Here is a 20,031-nt window from a genome sequence, read left to right as displayed (position 1 = left end):
GTGAATGGAAAGGGTATATCCTAATCTTAAAACTTGAATTTGAAGCTGAGATCTTGTGGTTCTTTCTTTGCCTCATTGAACTTTGGCCTGTTTGGCAATATGAATACTTAAAATTCAGTACTTCCCATCTCTTCATCATAGATAATTTTGAACTCAATGCACAAGTACCAGCCACGGGTGCACATCATTAAGAAGAAAGACCACACAGCCTCGTTGCTCAATCTGAAGTCTGAAGAATTCAGAACATTCATCTTCCCAGAGACCGTTTTCACAGCAGTCACTGCCTACCAGAATCAACTGGTGAGTTCAACATTCACCATTCATTTCCTACATAAGGAAAAGATTTAGGAGCTTCTTTGATTTTCTTGGAGAGAAGGGCTATCCCAGTACTCAAAATCGAAGTTCACTTTGGTGAGTGCTATTGAGTATCAGCCGCAGAACCTCTAAGCATGTTGAGTGACCATGGCTCAAGGTTATTAAGGTCTGTATTATACCATCTTTTCTAGAATCTTTATACTCTTGGTCAGTTGTTCATTGCCCACTGTCCCACCCAGATCTGCCGCATCTGACTTCTCAAATTTTCTTCTTGAGAAAATCACCTGCTTCTTTTTCTCCTTCTGGTAGAGCCTCATGATGTATATAACCATACACTCATTGCTTCACAAAATTTAGAGATTCAGTTTTTCTGTGAAATTAACACACATATTCCAGTCAACTACCCAGACTACTGATACTTCAGAAATTTTGTGAAGCTTATTCAGCTGTAATTTAAGGTAATTCTAGTAGAAGGATTTTTTAAATGCCTCTTTAGATAATAAACTATAGCATGTAAGCAGTGTGTATTTAATCAACTTCAAGATATCTAATTTATAATATTGAGTTTTATAGTTTCTACTTTTTGATATATATCACATTTCAAGTTTATGCATTTCTTCATCCATAAGGTTTAATCCAACTCAATTAATAACTATCAAAGTCTTACTGAGGGCTGGGTGCTGGTCAGTACTTCCCCATATATTTTATTCTTTCATGGTCAGCATAACCTTGAAGACTGGGGGTAATAGGAATATTCTGTAGTGAGGAAGCTGAAGCAAAGAGAGGATAGTAACTTTTCACAGTCAGGAAGGACCAGAAATAGAATTCCTCTGATATACTTCAGTAAAAGGAACTCATTCAGGGGCGCCTGGCTGGCTCAGTTGGTTAAGCGTCTGCCTTCGGCTCAGGTCATGATCCCAGGGTCCTGGGATCGAGCCCCGCATCGGGCTCCCGGCTCAGAGGGAAGCCTGCTTCTCCCTCTCCTGCTCCACCTGCTTGTGTTCCCTCTCTCGCTGTGTCTCTCTCTGTCATATAAATAAATAAAAAATCTTAAAAAAAAAACAAACCAAGATATTAAAAAAAAAAAAAAAAAAAGGAACTCATTCAGTTTACTTGGCAAATTTGGTTGTTTGTGGCCCCTCTAGGTCTTTGTAGCTTGCCTTTATTTGGTTAGTTTTAAGGTAGCCAGGACTATTGCCCTCTTCTTGTTTTGACATTGTTATATTTTGGGTTCTGAATGAGTAATTGTAAGGTGACGCCTGATGGTTCAGAGGCCAGAGTGGGATAGGTCAGCCAGAGGAGATATGGTGTTGTGTCTCTTGAGAAAAGTAAGAAGGTGAAGCTGAGAGCCCAGGTAGCCCTACACAAATGAGGAAATAGGAGCCCAGGGAAGGAATGTGAGCAAGAGGCAGGAGTGGATGTGTGTCTGTAAGGCATAAGCACCTATAATTTCTGTATGACTTGGAGTAGATTTTACTTCACCACTGCTGTTTTCCTTACCTGTTAACTGGAGCTAAGAACTGCCCAGAACATCTTGGGCATTCCTGTGAGGATCACATGTGGTGCTGTGTGTAAACATGCTTTTGGAAACTGTCAGGCACCCTATAAATAAGGCATATGGCGACTATCGGACTGTCTCTGGAGTGTTCAAAGTGACAAAAGTGTCACTTTTTTGGATTTTAAAATGTTAGTGGCACATTTTTTTAATGAGCTAAATGAAGGCACAAATCATACTAATCATCTTAAAGTAAAAGCAAAGTATTAAAACTTTTTGGTTGTCGGGCGCCTGGGTGGCTCATTTGGTTAAGCACCTGCCTTCGGCTCAGGTCATGATCCTGGAGTCCCGGGATCGAGTCCTGCATGGGGCTCCCTGCTCAGCAGGGAGTCTGCTTCTCCCTCTGACCCTCCCTCCCTCATGCTCTCTCTCTCTCATTCTCTGTCTCTCTCTCAAATAAATAAATAAAATCTTTAAAAAAAAAAAATTTTTTTTTTGGTTGTCTCTAAGGCAACAACACAAGAGTAGAAACTTTCAGAGAATGACCAAGCTAAAAAGTTGGGTGTAGATTGAAGCCTACAGGGGTGTAAAACCCTAATACTGTTTCACTGAGAATCTGAAACATTGACACCAACTATCCCAGTTTTTATTTGAGGACACATGTAATACAGATATAGATTCAGAGAACATTCCTAAAACATTCATTTTACATGATTTGAATTTATAGCTTTTATACTAAATGACATTAGATTTGTACTTCTACAAGAAGTCTGCTGATGTTTGAGAATAAACCAGAAACTTGTCATGTGAAAATTTCATTGCTTTTATCAAAATTCTCTGTAAAGAAAACCAAAGCAAGAATAGGTAAATTTTTTTTTTTTTTTTTTTTTTTTTTAATGAAAATTACAGACTGAAGAAAAATTAAAGGAAAGTTTCTAAGAAACTTTAGATTTAGTTTTATAGGTGAAAGAGCAGTCCTGGATAAACCTTGGCAGGACCTCTCAGGTCATGGTACACTGGAATAGGAAGTTTTATCTACATAATTGTGATAATAGCTAATATTTGTGTACTTACTATGTGCTGGGAACCATTTAAAGTGAATTGTCTTAATTAATCTTCACAAGGATATTATAAAATAGGAACAAACAGTATTTGTTTGTTACATTTACAGCTGGGAAAATTGAGGCATGGGGTTAAATAACTCATCCAAGGTGACCTTCCTGGACCTCACCTGCCCTATTTCTCTGTGTATGTAGTTTTCTCCTTCCCTGAATCATTTGAAACTAAGCAGCATACATCATGATACTTTACCTGTCAATACTTCTACAAGTATATACTGGCAATAAGAATATTATTTTTGTAAGCACAATGTCTTTTTCACAGCTAAGAAAATTAATAAGAGTTATTCCTTAATATCTTCTAAAATTCAGTTTCATATTAATATTTCCAGGAGGGACCAACAACCTTTCCCCCCTTTGAACTAGGATCCAACTTACATGCATGGCTTAGGTTTATTACTTTTAATTTAGAAAAAAACTATCTACATTTTTTCTGAATATCTCATTTAATTCTGACACTAGTCTCCCGAAGAAGGCCCTGGGAGCCCGATTTTGTAGATGAAAAAGCAGGTTCAGAGTGGTTAATACATATGCCCAAGGTCACGAATCTGGTAAGTGACAGAACCATCTTCTGGGTCTTAAAGCCTCCTTTGGCAGCCTCATGGGAACTAGACTGCAGGCCCAAGGAAGTGATCACTGACAGTGTCAAGGTTTGGAAAATGAATTTGAAAATGTTGCTAAATTGAAACAGACTACGATACTAATAAACACACATCCTAATATTAGTTGTTCTTCTTGCAAATGTTTATTTCTAATTGAGATTATAAATGGGCTCAAAATCTAGTTACCAGTTCCTAGCTCTCATTCACTGCATCATTAAGTATAAAGATTAATAGGATTAGTATATCATTTCATTGCTAAATAACCTACAGTAGAAGTGATTAGATTCAGAAGTAATTTTTCTCAATAGGTCCTGCTGTGTCTGAATTTATTTCTTTACATCCACCTTTAAACCATAATTTCCATGCATATGTGTGTATATATATATATATATATATATATATATATATATATATTTGAAATTCAGGTAATAGTCAAAGATTTCGTTTGGTATACTAATAAGCCAGTTTTTGCAAATGGTTTAAAACCTCATAAGACCAATCAAAATTCATGTTCAATAAACATATGTGAGATGAATAGATCAATTTGGGGGTTAGTATTTTCTTAGTCTTAAGCAATTTTCTAAACTTATCCTTGATTCTTTCTCAAGCCTCCCCACATCTACCACTTTTTCACAGCTGTAACCTTACTTGTGTACTATTTTCCTATAGCAGATATATAATAAAATAAATATACAGGAAATAAACATGTACTTAGCGTATTAGAATTTTTCATGTGCAAAGAACAGAAAGAGAGGAAGATTTAAAAGTTCACATTTAGGATCACCTTCGTATCTCTTAAACTTTGGACAGGACTGTTATTTTTATATCTATTAAAACCCAATTCAGTTTCCAACAGACTTTGTGAAAAAGCTTCTCATTTATTGTGGCTGGTAGTTTTATTTGTGAGTAATGAAAATGGGGCATATTTTGCTATTTCTCTCTCTCTCTTTTTTTTTTTTTGCAAGGAAGTGATTGCATTTCTTTACATTATTAGATAAAACCTAAATACATTACACTTTCAACAAACTATCTTATAATTTCAGATTTAAAGGTCATGCATTGTTTCTGAGCGGGCCGACCATTGCTGTAGAGTTGAAGTGTAGGTCAGGTTTCATTTTTAAATGCCTTTGGACAGATCTTTTCCTGATAATTGGAGACATGGGCTCTGGGGGCCAATTTCACCCTGTGGCTGGGCACCCCAGCTGGGTCCAGAGTTCAGCGGTATCACATGGAATAACGACCACTGGGCGAGGCCCCCCCTCCTCGGTGCCACTGGCAGTGTCAAAATCTCTCTGGTTTTGCATACACTTGTGACCTATAGATGAAGGAGATGTTAAGAGTGAGTTTTCTGGCTAAGAAATGCATTATGTCCTATATTATTGAGCTAACAGGTGAAAAAACAGTGGCCGTGTTTTGGCCTGAATTAGTCAGTTATTTGCATATACACAAGACTGCAGGATTTCTTAATCACGCAGAGCTGCCCTGTAACGCTTTTTCCTCACAAAATGAAAAAAGTTGCTACTTTTACATGTTGCTTTTGAGTTACAAGCTGTACCTGTAGTTTCATATATATATATTTTTAACCATATTATATTGGGTAGTTGGCTACTTTGGGGATCCTTTTGCAGTTTCACCGTTGACATGGCTGATATTGTTCAACAGCGTTACACATAGTGGCAGGGATTCTGTATTAGGGTCCAGCTGAGATCACTGTCTGTAACTTGGGTCCTTTCTCTCATCAATTCGCAAATGTAGAACTTTTTCAGTTATCCCAAATAGTATAAAGGGATATAAAACTGTATCTTCAGAAATGAATTTCTTTCTCTGTTACTACCAGTTTTCATTGAAATATCCATGGAATAAAATCTATGCCTGACCTTTTAAAAATGCATGATTACCTGGAATGTTAAAATCTTGCTATTTAAAAATTATTTTATTTTAAAATTAGAAAGCAAAATGAAATGTTATTTAGGTAAACTCAGGAAGTTTTGCTAGTCCATAACTGGTAAAAAGATGAAATCCTATTTCTCATTGCTTGTCCTTGAAGCAAACTTCAACAAACATTTCTGGGGGTGCTTACTGCTGACACCCCAGAAAACTCAGAGACTAGTGATAGCACAGTGAGCATGGTGGGTACATTAAGAAGTTCAACTCACAGTCCTTGTGCTGCTAATCAGTACTCCATAAAACCTGTTCGAAATTGTAGTGTTACTCCAGGGCCCCCCTACAATTTTAGTAATTAGACATCCATTCATCTTTATTTCCTTTAACTTCCAAAAGCAGTTATTTTCTCTGGAATTAGATAAAGTGGTCTATGGAGAAAGTCTTAAGCTCCATTTCTAATTAGCACACTAAAGTCAAATCTTTGCTGTAACTAACTGGTGAATCTAGGTGTATGAGAGTACCTCATTCTACTCTCGAAACTTTGCTATAGTTTGAAGTTATATCAAGATGTGAAGAAAAAGAAAGAAAGTTACCAGTGATCTGCCTGGGTATTATGAAAAAGAGACTAAAAAGAAACTGGAAATAGAAAATTCTAATAATGAAAGAAAATTCCAAAGACATCTGAAAACTTGTTGAATGTAATTCACTTCTTCAGAGTTATGGCAGTAATGGTAAATATGGTGACATACTGCTTGAACAACACACACTTGCTGGGAGTATTTATTCTCTATGACAATCGTCATATTCTGAACCTATAGTCTTTACCTTTTGGAAATAATGAAGAAAAGCAAATACAGTTTTCACAGGGGCCAAGTAGATCAAAAGTCCTTTAAGTCCTTTAATCATTACAACAGAGAGATAATACTTTCTATTCTTTTAATTTGTAAAGACTCAAACAAAATGATACAGTTCACGTCTTAGAGGAGTGGCTGTAAAAGGACTTCTTTCAAAATTACTTTTTCCATCAGATATCTGCCACTGTCTTTTTTTTTTTTTTTTTAAGATTTTATTTATTTGACAGAGAGAGACACAGCGAGAGAGGGAACAAGCAGGGGGAGTGGGAGAGGGAGAAGGAGAAGCAGGCTTCCCGCCGAGCAGGGAGCCCGATGCGGGGCTCGATCCCAGGACCCTGGGATCATGACCTGAGCTGAAGGCAGATGCTTAACAACTGAGCCACCCAGGCATCCCTCTGTCACTGTCTCCATGCAATTTTATCTATTCACTTCTACATTTTATCTATGCACTTTTACATTTTATTAATTAGCTTATAGGAATTGAGCTTGAAAGAAGACTTATTGTTCTACCTCAGTTTCAGTTTGAAATTTTCATCTGGGTTTGCTTCACGCTTAAATCACTAACACTGTAGTGGATGTGGTGTCACCCTCTTTAGTGGCATGTAAATCACCTTCAGTTCTGGTAAGCTCTGTGTCCCTCTGCTTGTGCCTTGCAGTTTGAAGCTCCATCAGGGCAGGGCCCACGTGTTCTTTATCTCTGCACCATCCAACACTTGGCATAGTGCATGATAAGTAATCCGTCCTCATTAAATATTTGTCAATGAATTAATTTGAAAGCACTTTCATGAGCCTAAAGCGCTTCAGAAATATAAGGCATTTTAACTTTTAATTATTCAGTAGAAAGAGATGCAGCTCCTGTCTGAGGATTTAAAAATCTAGTTGGTGTTTTATAATCTTAGGACATACTAATTGCTTGTGCTTTAGAAGATGCTTACGGTTTATTTGAGACAAATAAAAATTTTCTCCTGCATCCTGAAAATGGACCTGCAGAACTAAATCGTAGTCTGAAAGATGGCTGAAACAGACTTCACCCTTGAGAAATCCACGGCTATGACCGTGGTGGCAGTGTGCTAGAGAAGGTTCTCTACAGACTCTGGATGGCCACACTTTAGAGGTAACCTCTGAAGTTCCTGTGTATTTCTTTATATGCAAATTTAAATTAGCTGTTGTTATTCACTAAGAACAGTTTTCTTCCTTCCTTCCTTGTTTATCATGTCCACTAACTAAGCTGAAAAGGAAATTAGTAATTTTTTTTTTTTTTTGGCTGCACTAGAGTGAAAAGGCTAACAATGAGCATTTGTGAGACACTGTCATGCATTCTTAGAAATTAAAACTATCAAATAATCAATCTTATAACTGGTCAGTGTTCATGACAGAAAAGGGGGGTCTCTGGATAGGATAGTGTGGGAAGTTCTATTTTAAGTGAGATGAGTAGCTTCTTTGCAGCTTGTACATTGGTTAGCCCATATTTAGAAAATTTGAGAAGGGAAATAATGCCTTTCTTTTGTAATGAAAAAGGCAATTCTTTAGGTGTTAATGATTTAAAATGAATAGCAGAAACACTCTGATCAGAGAAAACGTTGTGTTTTGGTGAGAAAGTATTTCAGGCAATCTATGGTTGTGTTTAGTGCTTATGAGGAGGACATGCCTCAACTTTATAAACTTTTCTCCAGGCTAAGACTATTTTGTGCATCTCTCTCTAAAGATTAGTGTGGGTTCTTGTTCTGAGGCCAGTGAGCTAGGACTCTTTTTTAAAGGTGTCTATGGTTCTAATTCAGATAGTGACTACCTGTGTCTTGGTCCTTCTGGGTTCTTTTTGGCTCTAATCAGGAATTTTACAAGTCTCGAGTATCTTTTATTCAGTGTTTATTTTTTGCTTCATAACCTAGTGTCTCTTTCTTTGGAGGCACAGCGCATATGATTTAATGGATCTTTTTACATTAATACTGTGGGAATTATGGACTAGCACATCTTACATACTTAATCCTTCAGACTATGATTCTTATTAGGGAATATTTTCTTTTATATAAGCACAGAGTCTATAAATAGCATTGTGTGGGAGGATAACAAAAGACTGGTTGATTCTAATTTGGTCAGATGGAAGGGGAGCAGGGGTAAATTTATATTTTGAAAGCTTTATATCATGTATTTATGTCATGTATTTCAGTACAGTATTGAACATGAAGCTATTATTGTCCATTTTATCTTCTTCTCCATTATGTTATATATATATATATATATATATATATATATATATATATATATATATGCCCATAGGATTCACAAATGATACTGCCAAGTCAGCAGGAGGCAACATTTTTGTTTGTATTCCCCATTACCTACCAGTGCTGGTCTGCTAGACAGTTCTCCCATTCTCGGGGCAACCCTAGCCTTTCACTGCTCTCTTAAATTCTTCACCTTGCAGCGACACTGTTTACAAAGGCCCCCCTCCCTAATTGTCTCTATCCATTGACCTTCGGGCTGTTTTCTAGGACCAGCCAGTCCTCAAATCCCTCATCTCTGAAGCCCTCCCTGACCAACTGTCCCACTGGCTTGTGAATCATCCCTCCTGTGAACTTCTCTTTCGCTTTCCACCCTTCTCACGACCCTGACAGACATTAAGTATTCTTGGGGCGGCATGGAAAATGAACAAACTCTTTATTTCTGATTTTGCTTCCTTGACCTCGGAAATGATATTGTTCTGTTACCCATTCATTCCTTTGCAGATAACCAAGCTGAAAATAGATAGCAACCCTTTTGCCAAAGGATTCCGGGACTCCTCCAGGCTCACTGACATTGAGAGGTAATGAGAATTTTCTGTTTACTTTTTTGTCCAGATAAGATAAAGAGAAGAGTGAGTTTGTAAGAACACACTCCTTTCAACGCCCAAATGCCATAACCCTACTGTAGATAGTCTCCGATCCCCCCAGCCCACCTTCCCTTCCACCTCGAAGCCCTGTAGACATGCAGCTGCTTAAGCTCTGACAGCTGCTGCACCTGCATCTGTTCCGCGCTGTTTCCGAGGAAGTGGTTTCTTTGGTCAGGACATTGACTCAACTGTAAAAAAGTAGGGTTTCTTCCTTATCAAAGATTCAGTCCTTTTGATGATATTAAGCTGCATCTCTTAGGTGGCAATCTGCAGAGAAATGGAATCTTGATAGTCTTAGCCTTCTGAAGTGGACATATTAGCGAGCCTGAAGAATGTGAGTAGTTTGGAACTCTGAAGCAAGGAGATGTCATTTAATTCAAGGCACATATTTTACATATGGCATAGACTACTCATATTTAATAAGAGAGACATCAGGTCTCAGGACCTTTAAGAACACAAGTGACAATCACGGGCCTGTAACTTACTCCACTTTTTACTTAATTAAAATGGTTTACACAGTGTGAGATCATCTTCATGGTGAGTAATGACTACGTTGAGATCCAGAGCTTGCCCATAGGAATGTCAAAAAAATGATGTGTTTTTTAGGGAGAAGATTTTTCAACCTAACAGATTATATGTATCTCTTACACATACTATGGAACTTTCTGTACTTCTTTTTTGTGTGAGAACATTTAAGTTCTACTTTCTTGGCAGATTTCAATTATACAATAGTGTTATCAACTCTAGTCAATATGTTATACACTAGATCTTTAGACCTTATTCATCTTCTGTACTTCTTCTTTTATGTGGCCCAGAGTCTTTCTTTGACAGGTGGTGTACCCTAGCCACCAGAACCTCTGGTGTATTTTACCTCCAGGTCTTTGTGTGATTTCCTCCCCACCAACTGCTATACATTTCTGTCACACTCTTTGTTACCTAACACATAGTCACATCTCCTGACCTCGGCACTTCTCTCCAGCCTTCCTGGAAGTGCAGTTGAAGGGGTCATTGCATATTTTAGCAATATCTATCTAATCCTTCCTTCAGCCCTCCCAAGTAGCAGAGCACAGTGGGTTTTGATTTGGAGGAAAAGATATAGAGGCTCAGTGAGGAGGCAGAGAAGCCAGCAGGAGAGGCTGAAAGTGGAGCAGGTGCTGTGGGATTCAAGTAGAAGAGAGAAATTAAGTCACTGGAGAGCTTGACAAGTGGTTAAGGGGGCTGAGATCAGGGAAGGAAACTTGAGCTTGTGGTTGGAAGTCGATTGCAGACTGCAGAGAGACACCAAATGGATAGCTCTCCAATGAGGTGGGACATAGGCAAGCAGATAGGCCTTGAGACCCAAGGCAGTGAGAATGTGGCATCAGCAGTGTGGGTGACAAATAAGTCCATTTACAAAGGCTGCTTTCATTCAGCGATGACCTTTTTCATCTCTTATTTCTGGAGAGCCAGAAGCAGTGACTCCCAACTGGATGTATACAGGTGGGATTAGAAGTGAACTTCTTCATTTCAGTCAGGTAGCAGATAAGAATGAAGACAGTGGCTCAGTGGGACAGCAGTGGTGTGTTTTTATAGTGTGTACCTTATCTTCTATCTCAGATCAGGAGGTGAGCATGATATACCGGGAGACAAACTCATGGGTTAGAGTCCCAGCTCTGCCTTGTACTGGCTGAGTGATCCTGGAGTAGTCTCCCAGCCTCTGTTTCCTTATCTAGAAGATGGGAAAAATAACCCTGCTCCTTCAAAAGTTTATTATGAGAGCCAAGTAAGGTGACATTTATGAAACACTTTATAAATCTAAAAATGTGAAATAATTATTATTTTTTGCCCCATCTAAGTGTACTTCTAATAGTCTTAATAAACTACTCCTAGAGTAAAAATAGCCCCTTATTTGCACGTGTGCTCACGAGATACGAGTCCCCAGGCTGACTGCCCTTTAGAACAGCAGATTTGATAATGCATGCAGGCACATTTTCCACTTATTGAATAAACATCCTGATGTGGGGAGCACTCACACGTCCATGAAACTGAGTAGCTTTCAATGGTCTGAGGACGAAGAGAGCATCTTCTGTGACCAGCTGAAAGTTTGCAGGATGACCTAACTAGTGTGAAATTGGCCAAGGTTTTGGATTTCATTTCCAGGTATTTAAGTCTGAATTTTCCCTAAACAGCCTTTGGGGATGGGTCAAATCAGATCAATTGATCTTTAGAGACCTAAAGAAATTAAATTAGTCTGGAGTCAGTTACTGCACTAAACCATCTAGTAATTGAATTGCTCCTTGTAACTGATTGAAAACAGCCCTATCTGTAACAATATAGGGGACTTTTCCTTATAAGAGATCTGAGACAAAAACACATCTTTTTATGACATGATGACAGAAATTACACTTTTCTAACCTAATTGAATGTGATGTTATAAATACGCGACCTTAATGATTTCAAGTTTCCTGTTCTAGATTTACAACTTTGGTGTGGTACACCCAAACAAAAATGCTTTTGGGACTGGATCTGTTTGCCTTACACCTCCAAACTCAGTGTTTTATTTCTTCTACAATTGCACAAGCTTTTGGGATACCGTATAAGGCATTACAGTTTTCCTGCTCTCATTTTAATGGGTTCTGTTCAGACACTTGAATGTCTCCCATGCTCCATGTGTAGCCTTACTCTTCAGTGACAGCATCTCCTTCATTTGTAAAAGGAAAACCATCTCATTAGCAAAAGTAGAAAGCATTTTCATCAGATGCTTTGCACATATACCTATAATGGACAGCTTAGAAGCAAACCAAAAGCCCAAAGGAATTTCTTAATATCACCGAATTCATAATTATTTAGTTCAGAGAACGAATTACCTACTGGTCTGTCAGATAATAATAAACAGACTGTTAGTTGGTGTTTCTTTTTTTGGTGGGGGGAGGGAGGGCACTTTGTACAGTAAGGGAAAGCACAGTGTTACTTTTGAGAAAGGAAAAATAACTAGGAGGGTTTTTTAATGATTTCTTCAAAATTTTCTTTTGTTAGGTTTTTTTTTTTTTTCTTCCCCAGAGAGAGTTCATGCTCATTGCAGAAAAATCTAACAAGTAAGAAAAAGAGCATAAATAAGTAACAAATCCCATTCACTCAGAGATAACCACTGGCAAAGACTTACATATTCTTCCAGGTACTTTCTTATGCATGTACAAACATTTACTTCCTTTAAGGTTTACACACATATATTTTTAATCATTTCCCCTTAATATCAATAGATATATGACTATAGTATACTTTTTAATGGCTGCCCAATTTTCCACTGTGTCCGATCACTTATTTGACCAATCCTATATATTAGTTATTTAGGTTTCCCACTTTTCATTATTACAAACAGTGCTAGGAGGAAAATATATATCTTAACTCATGCTCTTCATTATTACCATAGGATAAATACTAACAAATAAAAATGCTGGATCTAGGGATATACTTTTTTATTTTTATTTTATTTTATTTTTTTGGTGCAAAATGGTGGTTTTATTAAAGCATGAGGACAGGACCCGGGGGCAGAAGGGGATATACTTTTTTTATTCATAATGTTGTTTTTATTGTTAAAAATTTGGGAAAGACCTAAATATTCACTAATAGAAAAATGGTTTAATAAATGTGTATGGCCATGCAATGGAATTTTAAAAAATCATGGTAACTTATGCAACATAATTTACCATTTTAATCATTTTTAAGTAAACAGTTCAGTGGGGTTAAGTATATTCACAGTGTTGTGCAACCATCACCATTTTACATTTCCGGAATGTTTCCATCATCCTAAATAGAAAACTTGTACTCATTAAACAGTAACTCCCTATTCCTCCTCCCCCAGCCCCTGGTAATGTCTGTTCTACTTTCTGTCTCTATGAATTTGTCTAGTTTAGATACTTCATATAAAGGGAAAGATAATACATGTTTTTAAGGTTTTTCATACAAACTGCCAAGTTTCCCTCAAGAATGATTGTCCATGGCATGGTCAAGAATACCCATTTCTTGTACCCTTGTCAAACATAATCACCATCTTTTCATCTTTGCCAATTTGATAGGTGAAAATGTGTACTTTTTCTTTTGTAAATTGGCCTGTTTATGTCATTAGCTCTTTTTTTTTTCTTTTGGATTGTTTATCTTTTCTTTTATTGATCCATATAAGCTACTTATATTAGTATTTTTATTGTTTATTTATATTGGAACCATTTTGTCAGTTTGAAATTAGCTTTTTATGTATGTTTTTGATAAACAGAATATTTTATCACCAAATCTGTTTTACTTTATGATTTCTATCTTAAGAAGAGGTTCCCGGCGCACCTGGGTGGCTCAGTCATTAAGCGTCTGCCTTCAGCTCAGGTCATGATCCCAGGGTCCTGGGGTCGAGCCCCGCATCGGGCTCCCTGCTCCACGGGGAAGCCTGCTTCTCCCTCTCCTACTCCCCCTGCTTGTGTTTGCTCTCTCGCTCTGTCTCTCCCTGTCAAATAAATAAAAACAAAATCTTAAAAAAAAAAAAAAAGAGGTTCCCTACTCCAAAACTCTATAAATATGTAAATATTCAAGTACAGATTTCTGTCACTTTACTGCTTTCTAATTTTTCATTTAAAAACTCATACAGTATTTATTTTGGTATGAGATATAAAATAGACATGTCACTGTATATTTTTTTTATTTTAAATTTTTAAAATTTTATTATGTTAATCCCCATACATTACCTCCTTAGTTTTTGATGTAGTGTTCCATGATTCATTGTTTGTGTATAACACCCAGTGCTCCATTCAGTACGTGCCCTCTTTAATACCCATCACCAGGCTAACCCATCCCCCCACCCTCCTCCCCTCTAGAACCCTCAGTTTGTTTCTCAGAGTCCATAGTCTCTCATGGTTGGTCTCCCCTCCGATTTCCGCCCCTTCATTTTTCCTTTCCTACTGTCTTCTTTTCTTTTTTTAACCTATAATGTATTATTTGTTTCAGAGTGATAGACATTGGGGAGCGTATGTGCTATGCTGAGCGCTGTGAATTGTGTGAGACTGTTGAATCACAGACCTGTACCTCTGAAACTGTATATTTTTTATAAGTGGTTCCAATACCATGTATGTACTAGCATATTCCTTTCCTATTTATTTATAATTCCCCCTATCATATACTAAGTTTTTGTCTGTGGTAGTTTTGTAGTCTCTTTATTGATCTTCCAGTATTGTATTAATTTTTGTAAATTGATAAAATATATAAATATTTGATGATACTTAGATATCTGATATGGCAAACCCCAAACCTTTTTACTTGTTATTTTCAAATTTTCTTGATATTCTTTGACATTTATGCTTCCAGCCTTTGGAATCATTTTGTCAAGTCTTCCCAAAAAAGTCATTGAAATTTTGACTGGGCTTAGGTTCAATTTATACAGTAATTTGGGGGAGAAAATTGGTATCTTTATAGTATTGGAACTTCCTTCTAGGAATATGTCATGTTTGTCCTTTTATTGAAATGTCTTCTTATGTTCTTTAGAAGTTTTGATATTTTCAAGTTTGTAAGTCCTGCCCATATTTTCTTGGGCTCATAGCTAAGTCTACTAGAGCTACACTGTCCAATTTAATAAATAGCCACTGCCCACAGATGGCTAGTGAGGACCTGAAATGTGGCTTTTCCGCACTGAGATGTGCTGTTAAGTACAAAAAAACAAACCCCATGATTTTGAAGAATGAAAATATCTCAAGAATAGTTTTAAAATATTTTTAGATGTAAAAATAATATTTTGGACATATGTTGGGTTAAGTATATTAAAATTAATTTCACCTATTTTTTTTAAAATGTGACATCTAGACTATTTAAAATTACATATATGGCTCACACTACCTTTGTATTGAATAGTACTATACTAGAGAGTTTTTGGGAGGAGAGAGCTTGCTTTTGAAAGTAGAATTATTAATTAGAAATCTACCTAGTTTAGTCTATAAAAAGCTATTGATTTCTATATGTCTTTGGCATACTGCCATTTTACTGAACTTCAAAAGAATAGTTTTAGTAGTTTTTCCTTTTAGTCTCTTGAGTTATCCAGTTAGATTGCTATATAATTTGCAAAAAATGATAATTTTATCTTTTTCTTTCTAATAGCTATGCTTTTAAAAATGTCTTTTCCTTGTTTTATTACACTGACTTAAAATTTTCCAGGATGCTATTGAAAAGTAATGATGATAGTTGGCATTTTTCTCTTGTTCTTGACTTACTTAACAATGCCTCTAATGTTTGGTCATCATATATGATTTTCACCGGCTATGGGTTTCAGGAGGATATTCTTTATCATATTGAGGCAATACCCTTCTATGCCTAAAGAATTTTTTGTTATCCTGAATATTAGTTGAATTTATATTTAATGCTCTTTTAACATCTGAGACAATTTTAATTATTTTTCTACTTTAAAATAATAATATTAATTATACTCATAGTGTCTATGTTGAACTATCCATTTATTCCTGGAATAAATCCTGTCTGGATTTTATCTGGTTTTCTTATAATACATTGCTGGATTTAATTTATTTGTATTTTATTTAAGACTTTTTATCAATCTTTGTAACAGATTTGACATTGTTTATTCTTTCCTTTTCTGTCAGTTTTTGGTATCAGGTTTCTGCTAGTTTGTTCAAATGAATTGAAATATGTTCCTTCTTTTTATTGTCTGGATCAGTTTAAATAGCAAGGAAGTGATTTTACAGTCTTGCCCATAAATTCATGTGGGTGCAGTACTCTTATGGGGAAGACTTATTTAACTACTTAAGTTCCATAGTGTTTCAGTAAATATATATTAACTTCTATCCCATTTAATGCTTTTTGTCTTGGATTCTACTTTGCCTAGTCTTATATTGCTATGCATTTTCAATTCTTGCTTTATTTGTCTTTTAATTTTTAAAAATCTCCGTCACTACAGCAGTATACCCCCCTCTCTCTTGCATCATCAAATATCCTGACATTTCTTTCATGAAGGTAAAAACAACCTTCTCTTGATCCCACTTGTCTCTTCAATTACTACTCTTTCAGTTTTTCTGCTCCTTCTCAAAGTAAAGCTGCTTAAGAGTTGTGTGTATTCTCTTCCCTTTGTCTTTCCTACCCTGCCTTTCAGACTTTCACTCCCTTTGCCACCATTCCACCCTTGTCCAGGTCACCGGTGACCTCTGCATTTTTAAATCCAATGGTCAGTCTCAGTCCTCATCCTCCTTGGCCTGTCAGTCAGGTTTGACACTGCTGTTTATTCTCTCCTAGTTTCCACCTGGCTTCCAAGACCTCTCACTCTTCTGGTTTTTATTCTACTCCATTGGCCGTTCTTTCCTCCCCTACGCTGGTTGGTTCTTCCTCTTGTCCTCCATCTTTAGACAGTGATGTGTTCTGGGCCTTGGTCCTGGGACCTCTTTTTCTCAGTCTGTACCTACTACCTGGGTAATTTGACCCAGTTTCATGCCATTATATGCTAATCACTATCAGATTTACATCTCTGCCTCTGGCCTCTCAGAGTCAAAGATCTGACTGGCTATTTCTTTTACTCTTCCCTCTCCCCTCGGGTACCTCAGATTTCACATATCTGGAACAGGGATGCCCAATCATACTCTTCCACATCTGCTCTTCCCTTACTCTTCCCATTAGTGCTGCGGACTGCTGCATCCTTCCCATTGCTCTGGCCAAAAGGCTGGCAGTCACCCTTGGCTCCTCTTTTTCTTTCATTTTCCACATCCATACAGTCAGCTAATCCTTCAAACTGTTCAGAGGAATCCAACTACTTCTTATCATCTCCACTGGTACCACCCTTATCTGCGATACTATCATCTCTTTCCTAGATGGTTACATTAATTTCCTAATTGATATTTCTACCTCTACTCTTACTGCCCTTAAATCCATTTCGAGTACACCAGTCAGAATGATCTTGTCAAAGAAAGGAAGTTGGACCGCATCACTCTTGCTCAGAGCTCTCAAATGACTCACCTTCTCAATGATGGTAAAATCCCAGTTCAGACATGGCTTGAAAGGACCTGTGGAATCCGACCCCAGCCTTCTCAGGTCTGTCTCCGAACTCTTGTACCTTTCTTTCTCTTGCCCACTTTGCTCTCAGCATACCCAGGCCCATGTTCGCCTTAGGGCCTTTATACTTGCTTTTACCCTCTGCCAGGAATGTGCTGCCCTCAAATCTGAATGGGTCTGAGGCTTTGTCTGTTTTTTTTAAACATTTATTTGAGAGAGAGAGCATGCATGAGAGTGCACGAGTGGGAGGAGGGGTAGAGGGAGAGGGAGAAGCAGACTCCCCGCTGAGCAGGGAGCCCGATGTGGGACTCGATCCCAGGACCCTGGGATCACGACCTGAGCCGAAGGCAGACGCCTAACGACTGAGCCACCCAGGCGCCCTTTGTGTTTGGTTTCCTACTATATCCCTAGATAATAGAATAGTGGCTGGTAAATAGTAAACACTCACATTATTTGTTGAGTAAATAATGATGTGTATCCACAGAGTATCTTAAAAGCCATAGTTTTTTTTTTTTTTTAAGACTTTATTTCTTCATTTGACAGAGAGACAGCAAGAGAGGGAATGCAAGCAGAGGGAGTGGGAGAGGGAGAAGCAGGCTTCCCACTGAGCAGGGAGCCCGATGTGGGGCTTGATCCCAGGACCCTGGGATCATGACCTGAGCTGAAGGCAGACGCTTAACGACTGAGCCACCCAGGTGCCCTTAAAACCCATAGTTTCAAAGATACTCTGTAACTACAGAGTATCTGTAGTTTTAAAAATTTTGTCTGACGGTCTTTGTGTTTTAATAGAGAAGTGTAATCCATCTCCCAGTATTGTAATAACTGATATGTTTGGTATTTCTGCTCTCTGTTTAATTCAGCTATTTACTTTACATTTTATTTTCTCTTCTTGTCTTTTGTTATATTTATCAAGTTTTTGTCAGGCAATGGGCTGTATGCTTTACACACTTGATTTTAGTCACTCATCGAAATAATCCTATAATAAAGAACCATTATTGTCCCTGTTTGGTAGAAGAGATAGCAAAGTTTAGAGGGACTGATACTTTATTCACACAATTTGTGTGTGAGATGAGCCTCACACCCACTTTAGTTTGTCTGAAACCAAAGTCCTTTCTCTAATGTTGTATTTTTTTAATAATTATGCTTTCAAACTCTAAAAGACATAATTGTAAAATTGATATCTCTGTTATTGTCAGAAACTATACACTTTCTTTTCTTGTAAAATAGGAGATATTTAGTATATGATTCTTCTTTCTACTATCCTTCCTTCAACCCTTAATTTTGGTTTAAATAATTTGGGATTTTAAATCCAGATTTTTATTCATGTATCTTCTTTATCTTTTTCAAAATTCTTTTGTAAGGATCACAGTGCATCAACTATAATCTTTTAGATTGAATTCTAGTCTTTCATTGTATACTGCTCATTTCTCGAGTCTCTCCAATGTTTGGAATTGTGTTCTGACTTTACTCTCAGTTATTGGTAAATGTTAAGTAATTGGCCAGGGGAGGCTATATGGCTCCTTTTCTTTATGAATTCTTGCTTATCCAAGAGGATCTGCTGCCATTATGGTCACAGTCTTTTCCCTCAGAACTCTTTCAGCTGTCCTTTGCCACCTGGCTTTTAAATACTGTGGAATAGAAGTGGGTGCCATAGCCTTCCCTTTTTTGGAAACTTACCTTTTTTCTGCCTGGATAGAATGCTTTTAGAAAATTTTCTTTGAAATTGAGAAATTGTGCCAGTATCTGTCCAGTTGTAGATTTGTGAAAATTAGTATTGCCTCTTTAAATGCTTTAAATTGAAAACTCAAGTTGTTTTTCAGCTCAGGCAAATTTTCTTCTCATTCTTTATCGCCTTCTCTTTTTGCTTCTAAGTGGTCTGCTCTACTCAGACCTTCTAAAACTCCTTTTATACATATGTGGCATCTCCTGAATCTATTCCCTGTTTCTCTTATCTATTCAATAATTTTCATCTCCTTAACTTCTTACTCTGGTGTTGGGACAATTTCTTGTGTAAGACTTCTAACTTGTTGATTTTGTTTCCTGTGGCATCCAGTGTTCTGGGTACCGACTTCCTTTAGGATGTGGTGATTATTACTTTGTCATTTCTGAGTATACTTTCCCATCCAGATGGTTTCCTTTTCATGCCTGTTAGTGAGTACCTGCTTTGTTAATACAGGATATTAAATCTTGCTGCAAATTTGAAAATATAAATTAGAGACTTAAAATCTCTCTCTCTGTTTCTTGAAACAAGTCTGTTTCCAAAGACAACACTTGTTCTGCTTTTTAAAATTAGTTTTCTTCTGGGGAGCCTGGGTGGCTCAGTCGGTTAAGCGGCTGCCTTTGGCTCAGGTCATGATCCTGGGGTCCTGGGATCGAGACCCACGTCCGGCTCCCTGCTCAGCAGAGAGCCTGCTCCCTCTCCCTCTGCCTGCCACTCTGCCTACTTGTGCTCTCTCTCTCTATCTCTCTGCCGAATAAATAAATAAAATCTTAAAAAATAAATAAATACATAAAATTAGTTTTCTTCTTTTGAATTGCTGAATGTTTTGTTAATGTCCAATTACTTTTCCCCAGGTCATCTATAGAATGGGATGTCTGTTTGCTTAGTGTTCGAAGTTGAGATTAATTTTGAATAAAAGCATGTGGATCTTTGTTAAATCTTTCAGGTGCAGACCCAAGAGTGGGGTGATAATTTAAATTTATTATAATTTGCCACTGTGGAAATATAATGACTCTGTTCGGGGTCGGGAGTTGTGGCAGGTGGGTGGACATAGTCTTGGAAAGGGAGTTTTCATTGTGCAGTGACCAACCTCCTCTCTCAGTTGGCCTCAGTGAAATCAGCTCCACCACACTTCCTTCCAGCCAGGCAGAGCAGCCTTGCAGCCCTGCTCCA

General features: G+C 37.4%; 1 protein-coding gene across 1 annotated transcript in view; it reads left to right on the top strand.

The window, feature by feature from the left end:
* The window catches only part of TBX20 (T-box transcription factor 20), a 57,447-nt gene that overhangs the window by 13,158 nt on the left and 24,258 nt on the right, over nt 1–20,031 (top strand). Inside the window, exons 5-6 of the mRNA XM_035020896.1 lie at nt 142–300; nt 8,995–9,071. Coding sequence (XP_034876787.1) covers nt 142–300; nt 8,995–9,071 — 236 coding nt within the window. The remainder of the gene's footprint in view (nt 1–141; nt 301–8,994; nt 9,072–20,031) is intronic.

Source organism: Mirounga leonina, unplaced genomic scaffold (assembly GCF_011800145.1).
Source record: "Mirounga leonina isolate KUSES-001 unplaced genomic scaffold, KU_Mleo_1.0 Mir_174, whole genome shotgun sequence".
In the NCBI taxonomy this organism is placed as follows: domain Eukaryota; kingdom Metazoa; phylum Chordata; class Mammalia; order Carnivora; family Phocidae; genus Mirounga; species Mirounga leonina.
Note: the sequence above shows the minus strand (reverse complement) of the source record. Positions and strands in the feature narration are given on the sequence as shown.